The sequence below is a fragment of the Aspergillus novofumigatus genome (genome assembly GCF_002847465.1).
Source record: "Aspergillus novofumigatus IBT 16806 chromosome Unknown P174scaffold_3, whole genome shotgun sequence".
Lineage (NCBI taxonomy): Eukaryota > Fungi > Ascomycota > Eurotiomycetes > Eurotiales > Aspergillaceae > Aspergillus > Aspergillus novofumigatus.
This window is the reverse complement of record NW_020194276.1, coordinates 831,195-848,519: the sequence shown is the minus strand read 5'-3', so window position 1 is coordinate 848,519 and position 17,325 is coordinate 831,195. Positions and strand designations below refer to the sequence as shown.

The following is a 17,325-nucleotide window of genomic DNA, read 5'->3' as shown; positions in this document are numbered from 1 at the left end:
AAAGCTAATAGATATAGGCACTGCGATTACTTAGGGGATGATCCTCTCCTGTTCCTTGTTGCGGAACGGAAAGAGGACATTATGATATGTCTTCAGTGGATGTGCGCATTTCAATTCAGGGTCCTAGAAGAGGGGGAAAACACACGTTGACTGGGCGCAGCAGGTCTTGCCAACATCCATGGTTGATCGATTTAAGGAACTAAAGCATCATTTTGCGTGTTTACCAGACAAAACAGGCATCAGAACTTGCAATCAGGACGTTACGAAGACACAATTCTCAAACAAAGACGGCAGCCCTGGAGTCTTTTCGTTCTCGATGTTACAAAATGTCCATAGACCAGATTGGCTCTCTCGCGAACCCAGTCTCCTGCCTCACATTCAACATCATCGTTCGCCCTCAAGACTCGAAAGATGTCGCGATGTCGAAAGATGCTCCTCAGGCTGCTTCATTCTTGGAAGAGAGTGCAGAGCTCCGCCATACTCCGTCTGGAGGAGAGCACCTTACAGAAGATCTACCATCACCACTCACTAGTCGATCGAGTGTGTCTATCCCTCAGCTGCAAAGATCTTTTCGGCCTATTCGGGACGATAGCGAAGCACAAAGATCTTGAATTTCCACGACTCTTGCGTATCAGGAACCCAATACTGTGCGTGAACAGTAAGTATGTGCCGCGAAATCAGCTCCTCCTCCGACTCGAGAACCGCCGCTGGGCCTACTGTGCACAGTGTTTGAAACTCCATCCACGGAAAGAATTTACGAGACATTCACTGAGACAATCGGCTCTAGTGAGATCCTGCACATACTACGCTGGTATAGGTGACCTATGTCCCTTTTGTTTCTCTGACGATTCGAGGTCGAGACCAGCTTGTCAAGATCCTCAAATCACCCGCGAAGCCAGCCAAAACCAAATATGGGCCATTCGAGTATAACTTTGACGATGAGAGGACAGCCCAGCCTTGGCCACGTCTGTATATTTAGCATAGAACTGGCTATGTTGTGCGAGTTGATCTGGTTTTATTTATTAAGGAACCAACTGGCCAGCTATGTGTAGCAGCTCGGCATACTATAAGCTTCTCTTCCTCCGACGCTCGTCTCACAGCTGAGCCTACCTTTCCTTGTCCTCATCAGGATCTCCTATCTCTCGTCCCTAGGAATCAAGCTGCAGAAGATCTTCTTCAAATGTACCAGACTTTGACTTTTTCAAAACCTCATCAGGATATCCTGCCACTTGTCCCCGGGAAGCTGGTCTCAAAAGCCTGTCCCATGTTTCCGACTTCGATTACAAAGTACGCTTTGTCTGAAGAGAAGAATCAGGCTGTTCTCTGAGTGGTTCGAAATCTGGGAAGCTGTCAGTGGCCTGCAGGCCGTCCTTGGCTTGGCCAGTGTCGTCTCACCGGCGCATGGTTTTCGCATAATGAAAAGTACTGGTGAGCTGATTAAAGTATCCGCGAAGAAAGAACTATTACTGAGATTCCCCTATAGGTATCGGTCGCAGAACTTGCGGGAGATGACGGAAGGTGTTCATGGTCAGTAGGAGAGAGATTACTGCCTCGAACAGAAAAAAGTGTTGCTTCAACATCAACGCAAAGCCTCACGAACTGCAGATGAGGGAAACCCAGATAGCTAGTACCATCCCGGCGCTGCTTCTTGTAGCATCGTGTTGTTGAAGGAAAAATAAAACAGGACGTCCGCTCCTGGGACAGCTCATTTCTATTTTAAGGAAGAAGACTCTCCATGTCCTTGAGAAACTAAGCGTTCCTTCCTATTGCAATAGTGGTAGCTCTGCCATTCAACAATAACCAAATACACAAAACAGCATAGGGAGGTGTAATAGTAGAAAGAAACTTGGAAACATAGTCAAATTATGAAATGCAGGTCAGTATGTCATCAATTCCTGGTGTTTATGAGTAATACATCGCAAGTTCTGGTAAACTATTTTTCCCAGGAAATAATACCCGCAATTTACATGATTTGATCCTGCGTGATTCCGGTAGTGGGTTCTGCGCCTTCCATGGGTTCGCCTTGGCCCTGGTCGGCATTCATGTATTTGACGAATGTGATACCGAGAGGACGACCACCATACTGATAACCAGTGAATTTAGCTGACGAGGAGTTAGTTTGTGTGCGGTCAATGATATTTTCCAACGGCAACGTACCGATCGCAGTCTCCGCAGTCTCCGCGTTGTCGAACTGGACTACACCAGTGCCACGAGAGCGACCGTTGGGCTCGTACTGAATTTCAGCACGTTCAACCTTGCCGATGGTGGAGAAGAGATCCACCAGATCATCATTGCAAGTAGACCATGGCAGCTGGTGATCAGAATCGTTAGTACAAGCTCCTCGACGGCGGAGATGACCAGCCGTGTGAGTCGAAAAGGCAAAACTCACGTTGCGCACGTAGATGATGGGACTCTTTTCTCCTCCAGAGGTTGCAAAGTCAGTGAATGGGTTGGGAGGAGCCGATGCGGCGGGCTCGAAGTTCTGGGGGCCTCCAAAACCACCGCCTCCGCCGTATCCACCCCTGAAGCCGCCGCCGCCGCCAAATCCACCACGGCCGGCAAAGCCACCACGACCGCCAAAGCCACCCGGCCGAAGCCACCATAGCCACCACGGCCGCCGAATCCGGGTCCGGAACCGGCAAAGCGGTCCTCACGGACCTCTAATGTCCTTCCCTGCCAGTCGTAGCCGTTGAACTGTTGAATAGCGTTGCGCGCATCCTCGGGAGATTCGAAAGCGACAATGCCGGAGCCCTTGGGACGGCCAGTTGCGTCGGTGTGAACGTCGGCACGAATCACAGCACCTTGCTGGGCTGTCACGGCATCCAAACGTTAATATGGATGGGCAATATCGCCAATAGATGGCTGCCGCGGAACGGTTTTGCACTTACCAGCTTGGCGGAACAGATCCTTCAGGTCCTGCCAACCGACATTGAAGGGGAGCTAATTCAAGATTGTCAATACTTATAACCGGATCTATGACCGAGCATTATATGATTCGAGTAGGGGCAACAAACGTTAGACACATAGAGTTGTCTTCCACCCCCGCCAGGAGCACCACCGGGGGGCCACCGTAGCCTCCGAAGCCACCTCGACCAGGACCCCCAAAGTCTCCTCGGGGAGGTCCACCAGTGAAGCGTGGTTCGGGCTCACGGTCCTAGTCCAATTTTGTTAGCCTACACAATGGGCGAGAGACGCGCACACATCGGGCCGCGGACGTACCTCGCGAACGTAGACAAGACGACCCATGAGGTTCTGGTTGCTAAGCGTGTTGACTGCGTTCTGCGCTTGCTCCCTTGTAGCGTATTCCACAATCCTGCAACATACTGTTAGCGCGGAGCTCAAGAGGTGATCAGAGAATGAAACACTCACCCGCATCCCTACAATGTCCGGACGGCCAGGCCCAGCCCGTCAACCCAAATCGTCCATGCAAGAAGCCAAGGAAATCCAGAAGTAAAAAGAAAAGAAGAAAAAGAAAAAGCCAGCCACGCTACGCATTGGTGCCCACCTTCGACATTCCGTTGGGAAGTAGTAAGACGTCGGCAAAGATAACTTCTCCAGCTGTATGAACGATGCGGAAAATCATTCCCCCAAAGTCAGCCACAAGTTTTCATCCAACAAAAGCTGCGTCGCACTGCCGACACGATATGACCCTGCTCACCCTGTCTCATAAAGTCCTTGAGATGATGCCACTTGACATCGTAGGATAGGTTGCCCACATAGACCCGGCGGTCCTGCTGGGACGACTCGCGTACTGATTGCATCATTTGTTCTTTGGCGACTGAGCGATCCTCAAAAGATCTCGAAGGAGGGTAACTGCTGCGGCCACCGTAACCAGATCCTGAATGTCCTCCAGTTGCGCCTTGAGCAGTACTCATAGGGGACCGAGACCGGCGATCACTGCGGCGATAATCGTCACGACTGCGAGAGCGACTGCGTGGTGAGTACGAGCGACGGCTTCGTCGAGGACTGCGAGAACGTCGGCGGGGCGAGCGAGACCTCTCGCGCTGCGCGTAGTCAGTGTCAAAAGAGTCGGAAGGCATCGACGAGTTTGGACCGAGCCCGGCAAAAGTAGAAGAAGAGAAATTGATAAGAAGCGCGAGTAGCGAAAGGGTTATGGCTGAAATGAGAGGCTAGGAAATGACGGGAATGTAATGTCTCAAGGGGGGCGGGTTCCAATAATGGGTCTGAAACTGTCCTTCCCGAGTTTCGAGGACCCCAACGCTAGCGCTGAGAACCGGCAGAACGGGAGATCAGGTGACACCGCCTGCGCGACAACGCGCAAGTCTCAGAGAGTTGAGGACCCGGGGAGAAGGGCACACAGAAAGGAAATTTTTTTAATCGCGGAAGTGAAGAAGGACAAAATTGAGACAATTAAGGTAGAGGGAATCCCGAGACAAACAACATGGTGCTGAGTGCAAACGAGAGGTCGGAACTATGTTACATGCAGCCCATAGGAACAGTGGGTACCCGGCATCATCAGCCGCGCGCCATCAGCCCCAGGAAATAGGAACTATGAAGGCATAGGCAACTCATTTCTGAGCAAGGGAAGAATGCTTTTGGTTCAAGGACATTTGAGAGTGACGGTCTGATGGCAGGTGATGTACTGTAGAATGTACTCTAGACAAGAGCACGACAGTAAAGCAGATGACTTACTTGGTATGGTCGATAGACGTCGGCTGGAGACGAGCACTTAAAGTAAGCCAGAAGTCCAGTATCAACGCGATCGGAAATAGGAACAGCGAAGATAATCAAGCAAGAGCTAGGGAGGTGGAGAAGGGTAAAAGGTAGGAGAAACGAAACGATCAAAGGAAACGAGAAAGATGAGTTTGTGTGAGAGTAAATAGCGGGGTGCAGACGGAAAGAGAAATCAATGACACTTTGTCAACCAGTTTGTGTGTGTGCATGTGCATGTGTATCTGTCAGATCATCGGGAGTGTCAGGGCAAAGGTGACGGAGGGAGGGAGAGAGGGATGGGAACGATTGATTGGAATCCCGTAGGGATCCGAAGGGATGCAGCGCTCTCTCAACCAGGATGATTCGCTCGCGGACGACTAGCGATGGCTCTTACCTGGTATTGACAGCGCGGTAGAGTTCCGGGAATGTTGGGGGAAACGAACTTTTGATGGAGTGAGGGACCAAAGATTGGATGGACTGATGAAGGGATGAAGCGGGTGGATAAACGGATGGGAAGAGGGGGTGTGGTGATGGTTCCTACAGTAGTAGGTACAGTAGTACGATGGTAGTGGATGATTTTTGGGTTGGGGGGAGAAGGGACGGAGGGTGGGAGGGAAAACTAAGGTACAAAGTAGATAGTTTGTGTTGAATGCTGAATGTCAAGCGTCCAAGCCGACGGTATGTGCAGGACCTCGAATAGTGATTGGACTGAGAGTAGCTTTGGAGGAGGCCAAGACAGGGGGTTGACAGAAGGGAAAAGGTGGAGGTGATTGTTCAGCAGAGCGACACAAGGCTAACAGTGCTCTGTAAGGTAGTAAAGAGCACTTGTATGGAGGAGAAATTGAGGGGAGACGCAACAGAGATACCCTGGATACAGAGGGATACGTGTTGTTGTGGTTGTGGTGGTGATGACGATTGATAATGCCGAGGACTTGAAAAAGAAAAGAAAATAAACGAAGAAAGATGTAAATAGATGATCACTCACCCATGATGTTGTGTTATTGTTGGTAGCTGTGAGATGCGATGTGACAGTTGACGATGACAATCAGATGGGATGGGATGGGATGGTCTGGAATCTGAATCCTCCCGAGTTGAAGGTCTGTCTGGTCTGTCCTGCTTGGTGTCCGTCCAGGCTGTGGATTTAAGAGCGAATGGGCTCTCAGACCTGGGGAAGGGAGTAGCAAATGAACGATAAGTAGGGGGAGGGCTAGAGTAATAAGAGACGATAATATCGGAGGGGATCGAGGGGGATACTAATGGGGAAAAAAGAAAACAACAGGCCGATGACAAGGACGCTGATTGGGACTGTTGAGGTCAAGCAGCGTTCATGCAACTCTTGCCGGTATACAGAGTATCTGCCAGCGATTCAAGAAATCTGAATTGTGGAGGAAGATGGGTTCTCCCAATGCTCAATAGTCAAGACTTTAACTTTTTGATAGAAGGATCGATTGTTTTGACATGAGGAGTGGAAAGAAGCGCTGAGCAGAGGCGGAAGCGGAAAAAGTGGATGGGTCCAATAATGGCCACGCACCTGGGGTTAAGTACGGAGTACGCAGTAGTAGAGACTAGTTTATCCCATGTGCTGCTGTCTGTTACATGATCTATTGATTTTAACTACTCTACTATTAATCTCAATTCTATATTCATCAAACTGTCAGGTAATTATGTTGATTCCGAATGATGATAGCTACACCACTAGAGATGTACTACTAGTAGTAATCACTACCTTACTGTTCTCAGGTCTCCGTAACAACCAGCCAGACCAACCAAATGTGATTCAATTTGGAGCAGTTGGCGCTGCAGCATACTGGTGTGGGTGATCCGGCCTGATCACCCTATCTTTCTAGATGTATATAAATGTGCTGTCGTATGGAGAAGTTTTAACCATGGTCAAACATGTACTGCTCTTGAACAATTCGGAGACATTCCTAGGAAGGAAATATATCAATGAAGAACCTATACAATGCAAGCCGATATATAAGACCACTTTCGTCCAGTCACCACCGACTGAAGATGATTCATTATCAGCAATCAAGATAAAGCATAACACCATGTCTAATTGCTGTTGAGTTGGTGAAGAATGAATTCATGACAGGAAGATCAGCTTGGCTCAGCTCAGACCACCGCTTATACCGAGATTCCTTTCTCCGGCTGGCCCGACTTTCCATCCTATTCATCAAGCCACTAGTAACTTTTCCAACTGCACTTTGAGAAGACCACCGACAAGAGGAACGGGAACTTCTCGAAAATTAAAGTACTCTCTACAATCAGAAACGATGGCCCAGCCAGTCTCCCTTTCTCGCTGCTCCCGAAGACAAATCAACACCCTTATTTCGTCCTCGATTACCCTCTCTTCTCGTACCAACCACTCCTCCCACATCGCCCTGCAAGCCCGCCGTCTATACCAGACTCAACGCTCACCGCGCCGTCTCATCCACCAACCGACCCAATTCTCACGACCGCAACAATGTATCGCTAAAAGATCCTATCACTCGCAATACCACCCCGAGCTGCCTCCCCACGAATACACAAACTCCCAAACCACCATCCTCTCCGCCGCGCTAAACCATGTCCCCAAGCACGGCTTCACACCCGAAGCTCTGACCCTCGGCGCCCGCGACGCAGGCTTCCTCGATGTCTCGGTCCAGCTGCTCCCACGCGGCGAGTTCGATCTCATCCTTTTCTGGCTGGCGAGCCGGCGCGGCCTTCTGCGAGGGAAAGTCGAAAACGGGTTCTTTGAGAAAATCGAGTCCCAGGGGAAGGCGTTGTCTGTCGAAGAGAAGACCAAGTTGCTCATCATGGAGCGGTTGCGGATGAATGCGGAGATTAAACATCAGTGGCAGGGTGTAAGTTCTGCTAGGAATTGCATTGCATACAATTGGATGGTGCTGACCACTACTGCTATTCCCCCAGGCCCTGGCTCTCATGTCGCTCGCTGGAAATATCCCGCTCTCGCTCTCCGAACTGCATGCTCTGTCCTCTGACATTTTGGATCTGGCTGGAGACGCCTCGGTCGATGCATCGTGGTATACCAAACGGCTGTCCATCTCGGCCATCTACGCCAGCGCCGAGGTTGTCATGACCCGCGACCCGAGTCCCGATCTCTCCGCTACGCAGGCTTTCGTAGACCGTCGCATCGAGGATAACAAGTATATCGGTGATAAGATTACCGGTATCAAGCAGTGTCTGGGCTTCATGGGTTCCACTGCTGTTGGCTTGGGAAGGAGTTGGGGTTGAAGATCTAGTCTGAAAGGGGTACAGGCTCGATGAGATGAGGAATATAAGTGGAGTGGATATTGTATTCATATTCTAATGTAGAGTTCCGGTATTGTATAATATACACCTCCTTTCGACTGCCACCGGCAGTAGGACTGCATTTACCACTACAGATTAAGCCTATCTGCAAGTAATCTCGTCGAGCTCTGTAGGTTTCGAATCTCCTCCACTCGCTTCTCCAGTCGCGGCAACCACCCATTCTCCCCAAACAACTCCTTCACAGCTGTGCGATTCGGGGCCATATCCCACCACGGATCACGGAGCGAACCCCGATTTTGATTCTCGCGAGGCACCTGTTGCCGGTGATTTTTGAGGTCCCGCTCCCGCTGATCGGCGATAGCCTTGAGCAGCCCGCAGGTTCGCTCATCCGGCTCCACCCCTGTAGTCTCCATTTCCTTCAGCAACGACACCACACTAGGGATATCACTGCACCCGCGCCAGTAGAAGTAGATCAGCTCGTTATATAGACCCGTCGAACTCCCCAGCACCGCTGAGGTCCTGCCGTGCGACCTGATGGTCGAGCGGAACTGACCGATCAAGGGCGAGCCGGGGAAATGCGAGTTCAGAAGACGGAATGCCACGAGGAGCATCTTCGGGTAGAGTTCTGTCACCACTGCTTCCACGGACACGGATTCAGGAACCTCCAGAGGGCTGCGGGTGTTGGCTCGCCCGCTGAGCTCTCCGGAGACGTGCCACTGTCTTCCGGAAACCGGCTATCTCCAAGATATCGTAGCATCGAAAATACTCTCTCCTTGCACACTTCCCAGATCCCAGTATCCCCTTTGCCCTCGTCAATCGCCGCACGGAGCGCGCGCTCGATCTTCGCCGACTCCCTTTGCACGGTGAATTGAATAGCCAGCTCGGCAGAGCGAGGAACATCACTGCGCGACTCTGGAGGATTGGAGTCACCTGCTTGTTCCTGGGGCCCCGGCTTCGAAGTCGACGCGGGCTCATCTACCTTCCTCCGGGACTTGCGATTTGCGGCACCCTCCGTCGAAGCTTCAGAACCCTTCTTTTTCTTCCGAAGGTCCTCAAGCACAGAGTTGAAGATATCGGAGATCTTAGACATCTCGTCTTTGCTCAGTGCCGGCTTCACTGTTTCTTCTGTAGCCGCCTCCGGGTCATCCTTCTCCTCCACACCCATCTGCTCCAGCAGACCACCGAACGCCCTCTTCTCGCTCTCGGTCATCGTGAGTGGCTTGTGTGGTGGTCGTGAGGACGGTGGTGCCCGAGATTGTGAGACCGTGGCGCCGCGCTTCTTCAGGTAACTTTTCCGGGATCGACGGCCATCGTTGCTCGGGGCCTGGGAGGAAGAATCGGATTCCAAGGGAGGTGTCCCATTTTCAGAACTCTCCCCATTATGAACAGACTCTTCGCCACTACCGAGGCTTGATTCGGGTGATGTGAACGTAGTCGATGTCGACTGAAATGATCGGCTCTGTCGGGCATTCCATTTTGCATAGCTCAGCGGTGTAGCGAGTGTCCGGGTATGGTAGAGGAACGGGACGGGGGAATTAACGGTTACTTGCGCCAGGCAAGTGCGCGAGAAGCGTAGCGGCATCGTACACCACGGCCGAGGACTGGGCGTTGAGGCTCGTCAGGAAGTCTGCGAAACTCTGACGTAGACAGTTGAAAAGAGTCGGAGAAATTCGAAAAAAAAAAAACAAAAAAAACACGGAGTACCTCTTTAGGTCGACCGCATAGTAGGTAGCGCAAAACCACGCTTTTTAATACAAAAAACACCGCAAACGGTTATTATTTAATTGTGTTGTATTCTTTTCTGATATGAAACCAAGAAAGAATAACTGCACTGAATGATTTGTTCCGATCTCATTCAGCACATCCCATTATATCACGTGATAGCGCGACATTGCAGCACGCGTTTTCCCAGGCAGAAGCGCGGGTTTGATCTGCGACGCAGAACTGAATCTACACCACTCCTTCGATTGTCAAGGCATTGGTATACACAGTGGACGCTCAAGGCGCTCGCAAGACAGTCACTATCATGGGCGCCGATAATGAGCTCTCCGAATTCGAAAAGCAGCGTCTCGCGAACATCGCCGAGCGTGATGCGCTCCTCAAGAAGCTGACCCAGGACGCCCAGTCGTCCGGCCTCTTCCCACCCAAATTAGCGAGAAGCTCACCAGGGGGTCAGACAAAGCCGAAGAAGAAGCCTCCTCCGAAGAAGATTAAGAAGGAAGATGAGGACCTAGTACCGCGGCGCATGTCCTCGCGGTTGAGAGGGCTCGCGGCGGATAGCGAGGTTGCGAAACGCAAGGCGGACGAGCAGTACGAGGCTGCGCAGCAGGCGGAGCGGGCGAAGAGAGTTCGCAAGTCGGATGCGTTCTCTTTCAGTGAGATGCTTGTGTCCGGGCAGAAGCTCAGCGGTGACAGTCTAATCGGGGTGGATGTGGTGACGAAGGGAGTTGCGATGCCGTATCAGCGGACTTTTGGTGATGAGGATATCAAGAAGACGACAGATAAGGAGCTGAAGGCGCTGAGGGAGGAAATGAGCGGGTTGCGGCTGTGGGAGGCGTGGGAACCTCATCGTGCGTTAGCCTTCTGTGTGAGCTGCGACATGCTGTAGCTAGAAATATTAACAATGACTGCATCACAGGCATCAAGCTCACCCCCGAACGAATCTACACGATGACGTTCCACCCATCAGAGGCCAAGCCCTTGATCTTCGCCGCAGACAAGATGGGCAACCTCGGTGTCCTAGACGCCTCGCAAGAGAAGCCAATCTCAGCCGTCAAGCAGGAAGACGACGAAGACGCAGAGGACGATGACCCAGACCCAGTCCTGACCACTCTCAAACCACACACACGGACCATCAGCTCCATGCACATCCACCCCTCAAAGCCAACCCATCTCTACAGCGCCAGCTACGATAGCTCCATCCGCGAGCTGGACCTGGAAAAGACGACCTCAGTCGAGAAATACGCCCCAGAGTCAACCTCAGATGACATCCCCATATCTGGCATCGACATGGCAGCCGACGACCCCAACACCCTCTACTGGACAACCCTAGACGGCGCCTTCGGCCGCTACGACACCCGCGCCTCGCGCAGAAGCGCCGTAGCCACCTGGCAACTCTCCGAGAAGAAAATCGGCGGCTTCTCGCTCTTCCCAACCCACCCGCACTTCTTCGCAACCGCCTCTCTCGACCGCACCATGCGACTCTGGGATATACGCAAGCTCTCCCACGAGGAACCCGTTCCGGTAGGCGAGCACGTCAGCCGGCTCTCGGTCTCCCACGCCGCATTCAACAGCGCCGGCCAGATCGCGACATCCTCCTACGACGACACGCTCAAGATCTACGACTTCGGTTCCAAGGGCATCGCCTCCTGGAAACCGGGGCACACCCTCTCCGACGCCGAAATGAAACCCGACACTGTCGTCCGCCACAATTGCCAGACGGGACGATGGGTGACCATGTAATGCTTTCCTTCCCTATCCCTGCCATCTTCTAGCTCTTTATCGCAGAAACTAACATAGGATGTGTCGCAGTCTCCGTCCACAATGGCAAGCAAACCCGCAATCCCCTATCCAGCGCTTCTGCATCGGAAACATGAACCGTTTCGTAGACGTGTACAGTAGCTCCGGTGACCAGCTCGCTCAGTTAGGAGGTGAGGGTATCACCGCCGTTCCTGCTGTGGCTGTCTTTCACCGCAGCACGAACTGGATCGCAGGCGGTACTGCCAGCGGTAAGATATGTCTGTGGATGTGAGTGCACTTCGGGAGATGGCGATAGACACATGTGGCTGTTGCGGATATTGTTTGGCATTCTAGTTTAGGGCTTTTTGAGTGGCCGTGTTTTGAGGTGTATATCTACTTGCAAGTATCCCCATGATAAGCGTATGTGAGCGACGGGAGTTGAACACGATTCAGTCTCGGAAGACAGATTGATCCCTTCACTCGTCTACAATCCATACACTGCATTGTCCGAAATCTATTACCTAGCTCAACACAGACCGTCTGGTCGGGCCATTCAAAGCAAAAGGAACTATTGGATGAATAGTAGTTGTTTCATCTATGCAAAGGCCAAATGTTATGTACACAAAGGAACACGAACTGTTTTTGTACCATGAAAAAGTCCAGCGAAACCCTCCCGTCCATAGCGGCGTGTACGAGATGAAAGGCCATGCGGACATTTTTCCAGCCAAAAAAGCAGCTATCAAAGCAGGGTATCAACACCGTGACAAATGCTATTCAAGGAGAATGAGCAGGGTAGAAAGGAAGAGAAATCCAAGAAGGGGCAGAACGTCAGATCATCAACACATGGGATCAATCGCCGGAATGAGGTAGAATATACACCAGATGATGCAAGATTTTGCTCACAGGAGGCCTTCCTTGTTATACAACAGAAAGTCTTCTCTCAACTGCATTTTCCCCCTAGGAGTCATACATGTCCCGTCCATTATCCAAGACGAGAAGTGACGCTCCGGGAATAACAAAGAGCGGGCTGAGAGTGCGAGCCAGGCTTGATATAATATCAGCCAATAACATTTGAAAAATATCATGCTCTATATTTAGATCATGACCGTTTAACGCGTCGGATATGATCTGACCAAGAAGTAGATAGGCTAGTAGAGACTCGTACGTCAAAACTCGTTCCGTAGTTCTTCGCGCGAGTGTTGTTGAGTACTTTCACGGTCTTTGGCCTTGCGTCTTGACGAGGCCGGTACAAAGTCAAAGAACCGATACTTGCTTGACGTCTCTTTCGTCATGCTAGATCTGCGCGCCTTGGAAGGGTCAGAATATTCAAGAGAGTAGGTGGAAGAGTTCTTTGAGCTGCCGGTGCTGTCTCGAGTGTCCGACCAGCGGGGCATTGAAAAGGGCACACGACTCTGGTCCCAGGTTGCTGACGAAGAGCTAGGAGGAGTCTCCTCCTCAGCTTCTGGACCATAATCTGTGGACCGGCGAGGCAGCGAAGGCCGTGAAGCGAAGTAGCCAATCGAGTTCCTGTGACTGCCAGGAACGGATGCTGGCGTTACGATCGCCGTTTCTGTCGCCGGAGTCGTCGGCTTGGAGCTGTCTTCGTAGAAAGTCGCTGATCGTTCCATGGAATCCACCAGTTCCTCCCACTTGACTTCGAGATTGCCATTCGGGCGTTCTGCCTGTTCCGCTTTACTAAGGCACTCTTTGGTACGTTGGTGGAGGCGAAGCGCCATCTCGTGGAACTTCTTAACGGCCGGATCCATCTCTTCCAGCTCAGCAAGCCTTCCCGGGGCTGCTTCAAGCCAGATCCTTATCAAGTTCGCGAAGCTCCTTGCGTGGTCGATCAGGAACGGGAGACTAGGGAAGCCCTCGCGAGAGGTAGGGGGCAGCCGGTTAAGAATTTGAATCGGCGTCGCATAAGATGGCGTGACGATAGGGGTCGGACGGTCAGCAGGAATCGCGCAGATTGAGTCAACGAACTGCTTGAATTCGGCCCGGTTGCCAAGCAGGAACTTGTTCATCGGTTCCATCCACGGCTCTTTACTACCAAACGTCGTCATGTTCGCAAGGCCTTGCAAGGCTTTGGCGATCAATGTCAACGTTCGTTGAGCACGAGGGCGAGGGTGGTCTGCTAGGATTAGCGGGAAAGAACGAAAGTAAGAGAAATGGAGAGACAAGGCATCTTACCTTTCAACAATCCAAAGAGTTTTGGATTCAGGATTGCTGGACAGAAGAATCGCAGGAAAAGGAAACCTGAGACGCTGCTGTATGTCACCGTTCGCAGGAAATCGCCGTAGCGGTCTTCCGCGCAAGCTCTGATATGCCGAAATATGAGTCTCAACTCTGCAGGACAGCGAGAAGCGGAGCCAGCGATTACTTTCCAAACACTCGTGGTAAGCGAGACGAGGGTCCTCCAGTTGCGTTCCAGGTCGTCCGAACGATGGACTCGCGAAGGGTCAACTTCACATTCAGGATCGCTCTCGTCAATCTCGCGTAGCCGTTCTCCGATGGTCTCTTCGAGATATTCCTTCCCGAGCCGACGCATATGCAAGTCCAGTGCCTTGGTGAGAAGGGAGTTCCCTCGGAACAGAAGATTCGCCTCCACGGTCGCTGTTCGTCCCATGTCCCTGACAAGGACTTCTCGATCTTGACCTGATTCCCTTGAATCATTTGAATGGATCCTTGTAGTATACCTGAGTCTATTCGCAGTCGAGTCTTTGTGAACGCCATCGATCTCGTCCTCAACCAGAGCGGAAATCCATTCGACCGTCTGCCCCGAGACTTGATAAATATTGAGTAGAGCCTCTGAGAGTTGGTTGAGTTCGGAGGAGATGATCTGAGCCATGTTGATTGTAAGCCCATTGGTAAAGGCATGCAGGATCTCGGACATGGGCGTGTATTCATGCGACATCAGAACGACCGTCTCTTCCATCCGAGCTCTCATCAGCATCTCGCCAACCGACTGATCCCGTTCATCCAATATGGTCCACCACTTCTCGGTCTCTACGCCAGACTCCAAGTCATCCAACCGTATCTCCACCCGTCCGTACGTGGCATCATGTGACGATATCTCCACATCATCCAAAGCATGCAGGGCATTTGCATCCTGGTGCAGAGCATAGGACCCGTGGGCAATGAGCGTCCAGTCTTTCTGGGTCGGGTTGAGAGTTTTGACGAGGACGGAAACCTGCGAAAGGACAGGGGGGAGATCATTGAAAGTGAAATCTTCGCGCCAAAAAGGGTTGGACGTGCGGAATTTGACGGCTGTCTTCGCTCGAATTTCGCCGTCGAGAAGAACTTCCGTGTAGTAGTCGCTGACAGCGGGCGCCGGTACCGGGTTGCTGTGAGACCTCGAAGGCTTCCGGCTCCTCGGTGTCTCCTCACTTGGCCTGTCACGTTGCAGCTTTGCCTCTGTCACTCTGACCGAGAGCATCCTTTCGATTCGAAACATGTCTCTTGTGGGTGGCGAGCTCGTATCACCTGAACCTGCTGTATTTGTCGAGTTCTCCTCAACAGGCAGTTCAGGGCCGTAGAGTTCGGGAATGGTAAAAGCGCGCAAGAGAACGAACCAGACCTCAAAGAGCACTCGACTTTCTAGCGCAAGATAGACCGGCCGGGTCAACCCGGACGCAGAATGCGCCGCATACTGAGGATAGATGGCAATGCAGAATTCGTCCTCAAGAACAGACTCGTTCAATTGCTGCACCGCACAACGAGATAATTGAGACAATTGAATGCAAGTGACTAAAGTGATGTCTGTTTCTGTGAATAGTTTGAAAGCACCATTCTCTTGCAGCGTACAGCTGACTTTCTGCCATGACGAAGATAGCGCCCTTTGCTGGCGATAGGTCGAAACACGATGGCCGGAATTGGGACGGGGACCGGACGTACTCGGTCTGTCCCACAGGAGCATCTTACCGACTTTGATAATGGCCGCGTCTTTTTGAACAGTGCTCTCAGAATTTCGCCGACGGTCCGCAAGGCGACGTTCTCCGATCGCTACCGACTGAGGTTTCGTCATCTTATTTTGCACGCCTTTTGGTCGGATCGGCTGCCAACACAGTAAGGCCGCCAGCCAGGAGTCGAATGTTTCACTGACGTGGGGTCTCAGTTCAATACCGAGTCCTGAGGTAAACGTGGAAACTTTAAGATAGTTCATTCCAGTTTCTGGATCGACAAGAGAGCGAACCTGACATCCACGCAGGTCCGGAATCAATGTCTTCGCAAGTGCAGGTTCTCCCTTGGCTTGATATATTAGACTCCCTGTTGCAACATTGATAGCGCAGTAGCCTGACGTCCAGGCTGTGGTGGAAGATGTCCGAAATGACAGAATACCATGCATTCTTCCACACGTCGTTTTCATGAGCTGAAGTATTTTGGAAGCATCGCTGCTTGACAAGGCTGTCGAGGACGGGTTCGTACTAACGGTGGTGACTACGTTTGAGCTACCAAGATTTCGACTCAAACGATGACGACCAAGTGTCTGGCTGAAATATGGAGCTGGTTGTATTGATGGGAAACCAATGGAGCTCGCTTGGTCTTCAGAGGCCTTGGGCGGGGGAGAAGCGGTGTTGATGGAACCAAGGCGATTTCGAGTTCGGGTGAGAAAGGAATTGGAGATTTCGCTGCGCTGGTCGTCCAAGGTCGTGGTGCGGGACCGCGCCCGCTGGCTTCGTAATTCCACCTGACCCTCATCCTCGTCTCCCGCTGAATGATAGGCTTGAAAGTCGCGACGAGATTCATGATCGGGCACTCTTGTTCTGTATGCGGCACGAGGTGATGGGGCAGCACTTCCAGACATATATTCAGCTTCCGACAGAGGGGAATTATTGCCGGTCTCGGAGGAGGGGTCTGGCGTCACCGTCCGGATGCTCGTCTCTCTAAAGCTATCAGGGTAGACCATTCCATGACGGTCTTTGGAAGTTGACTTCTTGCTGGGACGCCGTTCCACTGGGCGACTGTAGATGCTGTGGTGGGCAGAGGTCCGCTTGAACCCGTTTGAATTCGAACTTTCCGATTCCATCTTGCCAGCGGCACACGAGGAAACGGTGACAGCGGTGCTCAGACAGACGAGGTCGCTAGGAAACGTATGATACGCAGATCAGGGCCAGCACAAAACCACGCAAAACGCACGCACAAGTAGACGCACACCTCGACGTCTTCGCTTCCAGAGTGTTACCTTGCAGCACACTGAAACCAAATGACGCTGCGCAACCGTCCTCGAACAATTGAGGGCCTTTGTCGTCCAGTGGGTCGCTAAGTGAACGCATGGAGTCCAAGCGAAAGATTATGAGTATAGTCGCACATTCGGTTTGAAGACGGAGGGGCGCGTTGAGATAGTAGCGTTGGGCAATCGAGCGACGAAGCGAAAGGGCCGCAATCCACGAAATGTCGGTTCAGGGGAGAGGGGGTTGCGCGGGCGGCAGAATAAAAAGTGTGGAAGAGCTGAAGAAATGTCTGAGAGGTATGGCAAATAACCAGACCTTCAACGACGACCGGTTTATCGTCACAATGTCACTGCTAAAAGAACCATGATCGTTAGGTTAGCCCGGGCAAAGGTGGTGTGGGAAAAGGGAAAGTCTGGAGAAACGGTCCGTTGGTACGAGGCCATTGGGGTGGCCGACTGGCCATGTGCTGGACTGGAGGAATAACGTGATATCATTGGATGTAGAGGGAATTAGGTAGTACTACCTACCTAGTAGTACCTAGGTAGTAGCTAGGTTGGACGGATCATGCATTTGGGAAAGACACACTTTCATCAGCCTGCTTTTTATTTAATGGCTTCTTTTTCTTTGTTTGTAAGAGCCACAGTGAAAGGCAAGTATCAATGGATTGGTAAGAAAGGACTTTGTACTGTTGCAGATCCCGCTGAAATACACAGGATGCCCAGAAATCTAAGACGAGCGAGTTGTGGTGGTGCGTGTCCTAAGCGGG

At 51.8% G+C, this 17,325-nt stretch overlaps 6 protein-coding genes across 6 annotated transcripts; 3 read left to right on the top strand and 3 right to left on the bottom strand.

Annotated features, from left to right (window-relative positions):
- Nucleotides 1-411: 411 nt before the first annotated feature.
- On the top strand, nt 412-1,432 carry P174DRAFT_458679 (uncharacterized protein; the record flags this gene model as incomplete). Its single annotated transcript, XM_024829695.1, is given in 4 exon segments — nt 412-835; nt 855-965; nt 1,005-1,259; nt 1,329-1,432. 4 exon segments carry the CDS (start codon nt 412-414, stop codon nt 1,430-1,432), a joined length of 894 nt encoding a protein of 297 aa, XP_024683680.1.
- Nucleotides 1,433-1,963: 531 nt separating this feature from the next.
- P174DRAFT_429512 (RNP domain protein) lies at nt 1,964-4,040 on the bottom strand (the record flags this gene model as incomplete). Its single annotated transcript, XM_024825576.1, has 10 exons — nt 1,964-2,103; nt 2,158-2,311; nt 2,390-2,482; nt 2,503-2,810; nt 2,889-2,940; nt 3,041-3,154; nt 3,220-3,313; nt 3,370-3,377; nt 3,506-3,558; nt 3,659-4,040. 10 exons carry the CDS (start codon nt 4,038-4,040, stop codon nt 1,964-1,966), a joined length of 1,398 nt encoding a protein of 465 aa, XP_024683679.1.
- Nucleotides 4,041-6,860: 2,820 nt separating this feature from the next.
- P174DRAFT_439760 (uncharacterized protein) lies at nt 6,861-8,046 on the top strand. Its single transcript, XM_024826890.1, has 2 exons — nt 6,861-7,520; nt 7,588-8,046. Exons 1-2 carry the CDS (start codon nt 6,951-6,953, stop codon nt 7,909-7,911), a joined length of 894 nt encoding a protein of 297 aa, XP_024683678.1. The 5' UTR covers nt 6,861-6,950; the 3' UTR covers nt 7,912-8,046.
- On the bottom strand, nt 7,960-9,727 carry P174DRAFT_439759 (uncharacterized protein). Its single transcript, XM_024826889.1, has 2 exons — nt 8,640-9,727; nt 7,960-8,601 (listed from the first exon to the last, which is right to left on the bottom strand). The coding sequence occupies exons 1-2, from the start codon at nt 9,509-9,511 to the stop codon at nt 8,058-8,060; spliced, it is 1,416 nt and encodes a 471-aa protein (XP_024683677.1). The 5' UTR covers nt 9,512-9,727; the 3' UTR covers nt 7,960-8,057.
- Nucleotides 9,688-11,884, top strand: P174DRAFT_439758 (WD domain protein). Its single transcript, XM_024826888.1, has 3 exons — nt 9,688-10,499; nt 10,568-11,387; nt 11,461-11,884. Exons 1-3 carry the CDS (start codon nt 9,956-9,958, stop codon nt 11,678-11,680), a joined length of 1,584 nt encoding a protein of 527 aa, XP_024683676.1. The 5' UTR covers nt 9,688-9,955; the 3' UTR covers nt 11,681-11,884.
- Nucleotides 11,885-12,406: 522 nt separating this feature from the next.
- Nucleotides 12,407-16,681, bottom strand: P174DRAFT_125626 (GTPase-activating protein BUD2). The gene is made up of 2 exons (XM_024821079.1): nt 13,579-16,681; nt 12,407-13,519 (listed from the first exon to the last, which is right to left on the bottom strand). Exons 1-2 carry the CDS (start codon nt 16,412-16,414, stop codon nt 12,555-12,557), a joined length of 3,801 nt encoding a protein of 1,266 aa, XP_024683675.1. The 5' UTR covers nt 16,415-16,681; the 3' UTR covers nt 12,407-12,554.
- Nucleotides 16,682-17,325: the final 644 nt, after the last annotated feature.

What these genes read in the sequence shown, in the direction of transcription:
- P174DRAFT_439760 (XM_024826890.1), top strand. Translation starts at nt 6,951, where the DNA reads ATGGCCCAGCCAGTCTCCCTTTCTCGCTGCTCCCGAAGACAAATCAAC. An exon ending in TTAAACATCAGTGGCAGGGT is followed by an intron (nt 7,521 to 7,587) that starts GTAAGTTCTGCT and finishes CTATTCCCCCAG; the next exon opens with GCCCTGGCTCTCATGTCGCT.
- P174DRAFT_439759 (XM_024826889.1), bottom strand. Translation starts at nt 9,511, where the DNA reads ATGCCGCTACGCTTCTCGCGCACTTGCCTGGCGCAAGTAACCGTTAAT. An exon ending in TTTCCGGAAGACAGTGGCAC is followed by an intron (nt 8,602 to 8,639) that starts GTCTCCGGAGAG and finishes CAACACCCGCAG; the next exon opens with CCCTCTGGAGGTTCCTGAAT.
- P174DRAFT_439758 (XM_024826888.1), top strand. Translation starts at nt 9,956, where the DNA reads ATGGGCGCCGATAATGAGCTCTCCGAATTCGAAAAGCAGCGTCTCGCG. An exon ending in GGAGGCGTGGGAACCTCATC is followed by an intron (nt 10,500 to 10,567) that starts GTGCGTTAGCCT and finishes ACTGCATCACAG; the next exon opens with GCATCAAGCTCACCCCCGAA. An exon ending in ACGGGACGATGGGTGACCAT is followed by an intron (nt 11,388 to 11,460) that starts GTAATGCTTTCC and finishes GATGTGTCGCAG; the next exon opens with TCTCCGTCCACAATGGCAAG.
- P174DRAFT_125626 (XM_024821079.1), bottom strand. Translation starts at nt 16,414, where the DNA reads ATGGAATCGGAAAGTTCGAATTCAAACGGGTTCAAGCGGACCTCTGCC. An exon ending in ACTCTTTGGATTGTTGAAAG is followed by an intron (nt 13,520 to 13,578) that starts GTAAGATGCCTT and finishes TAATCCTAGCAG; the next exon opens with ACCACCCTCGCCCTCGTGCT.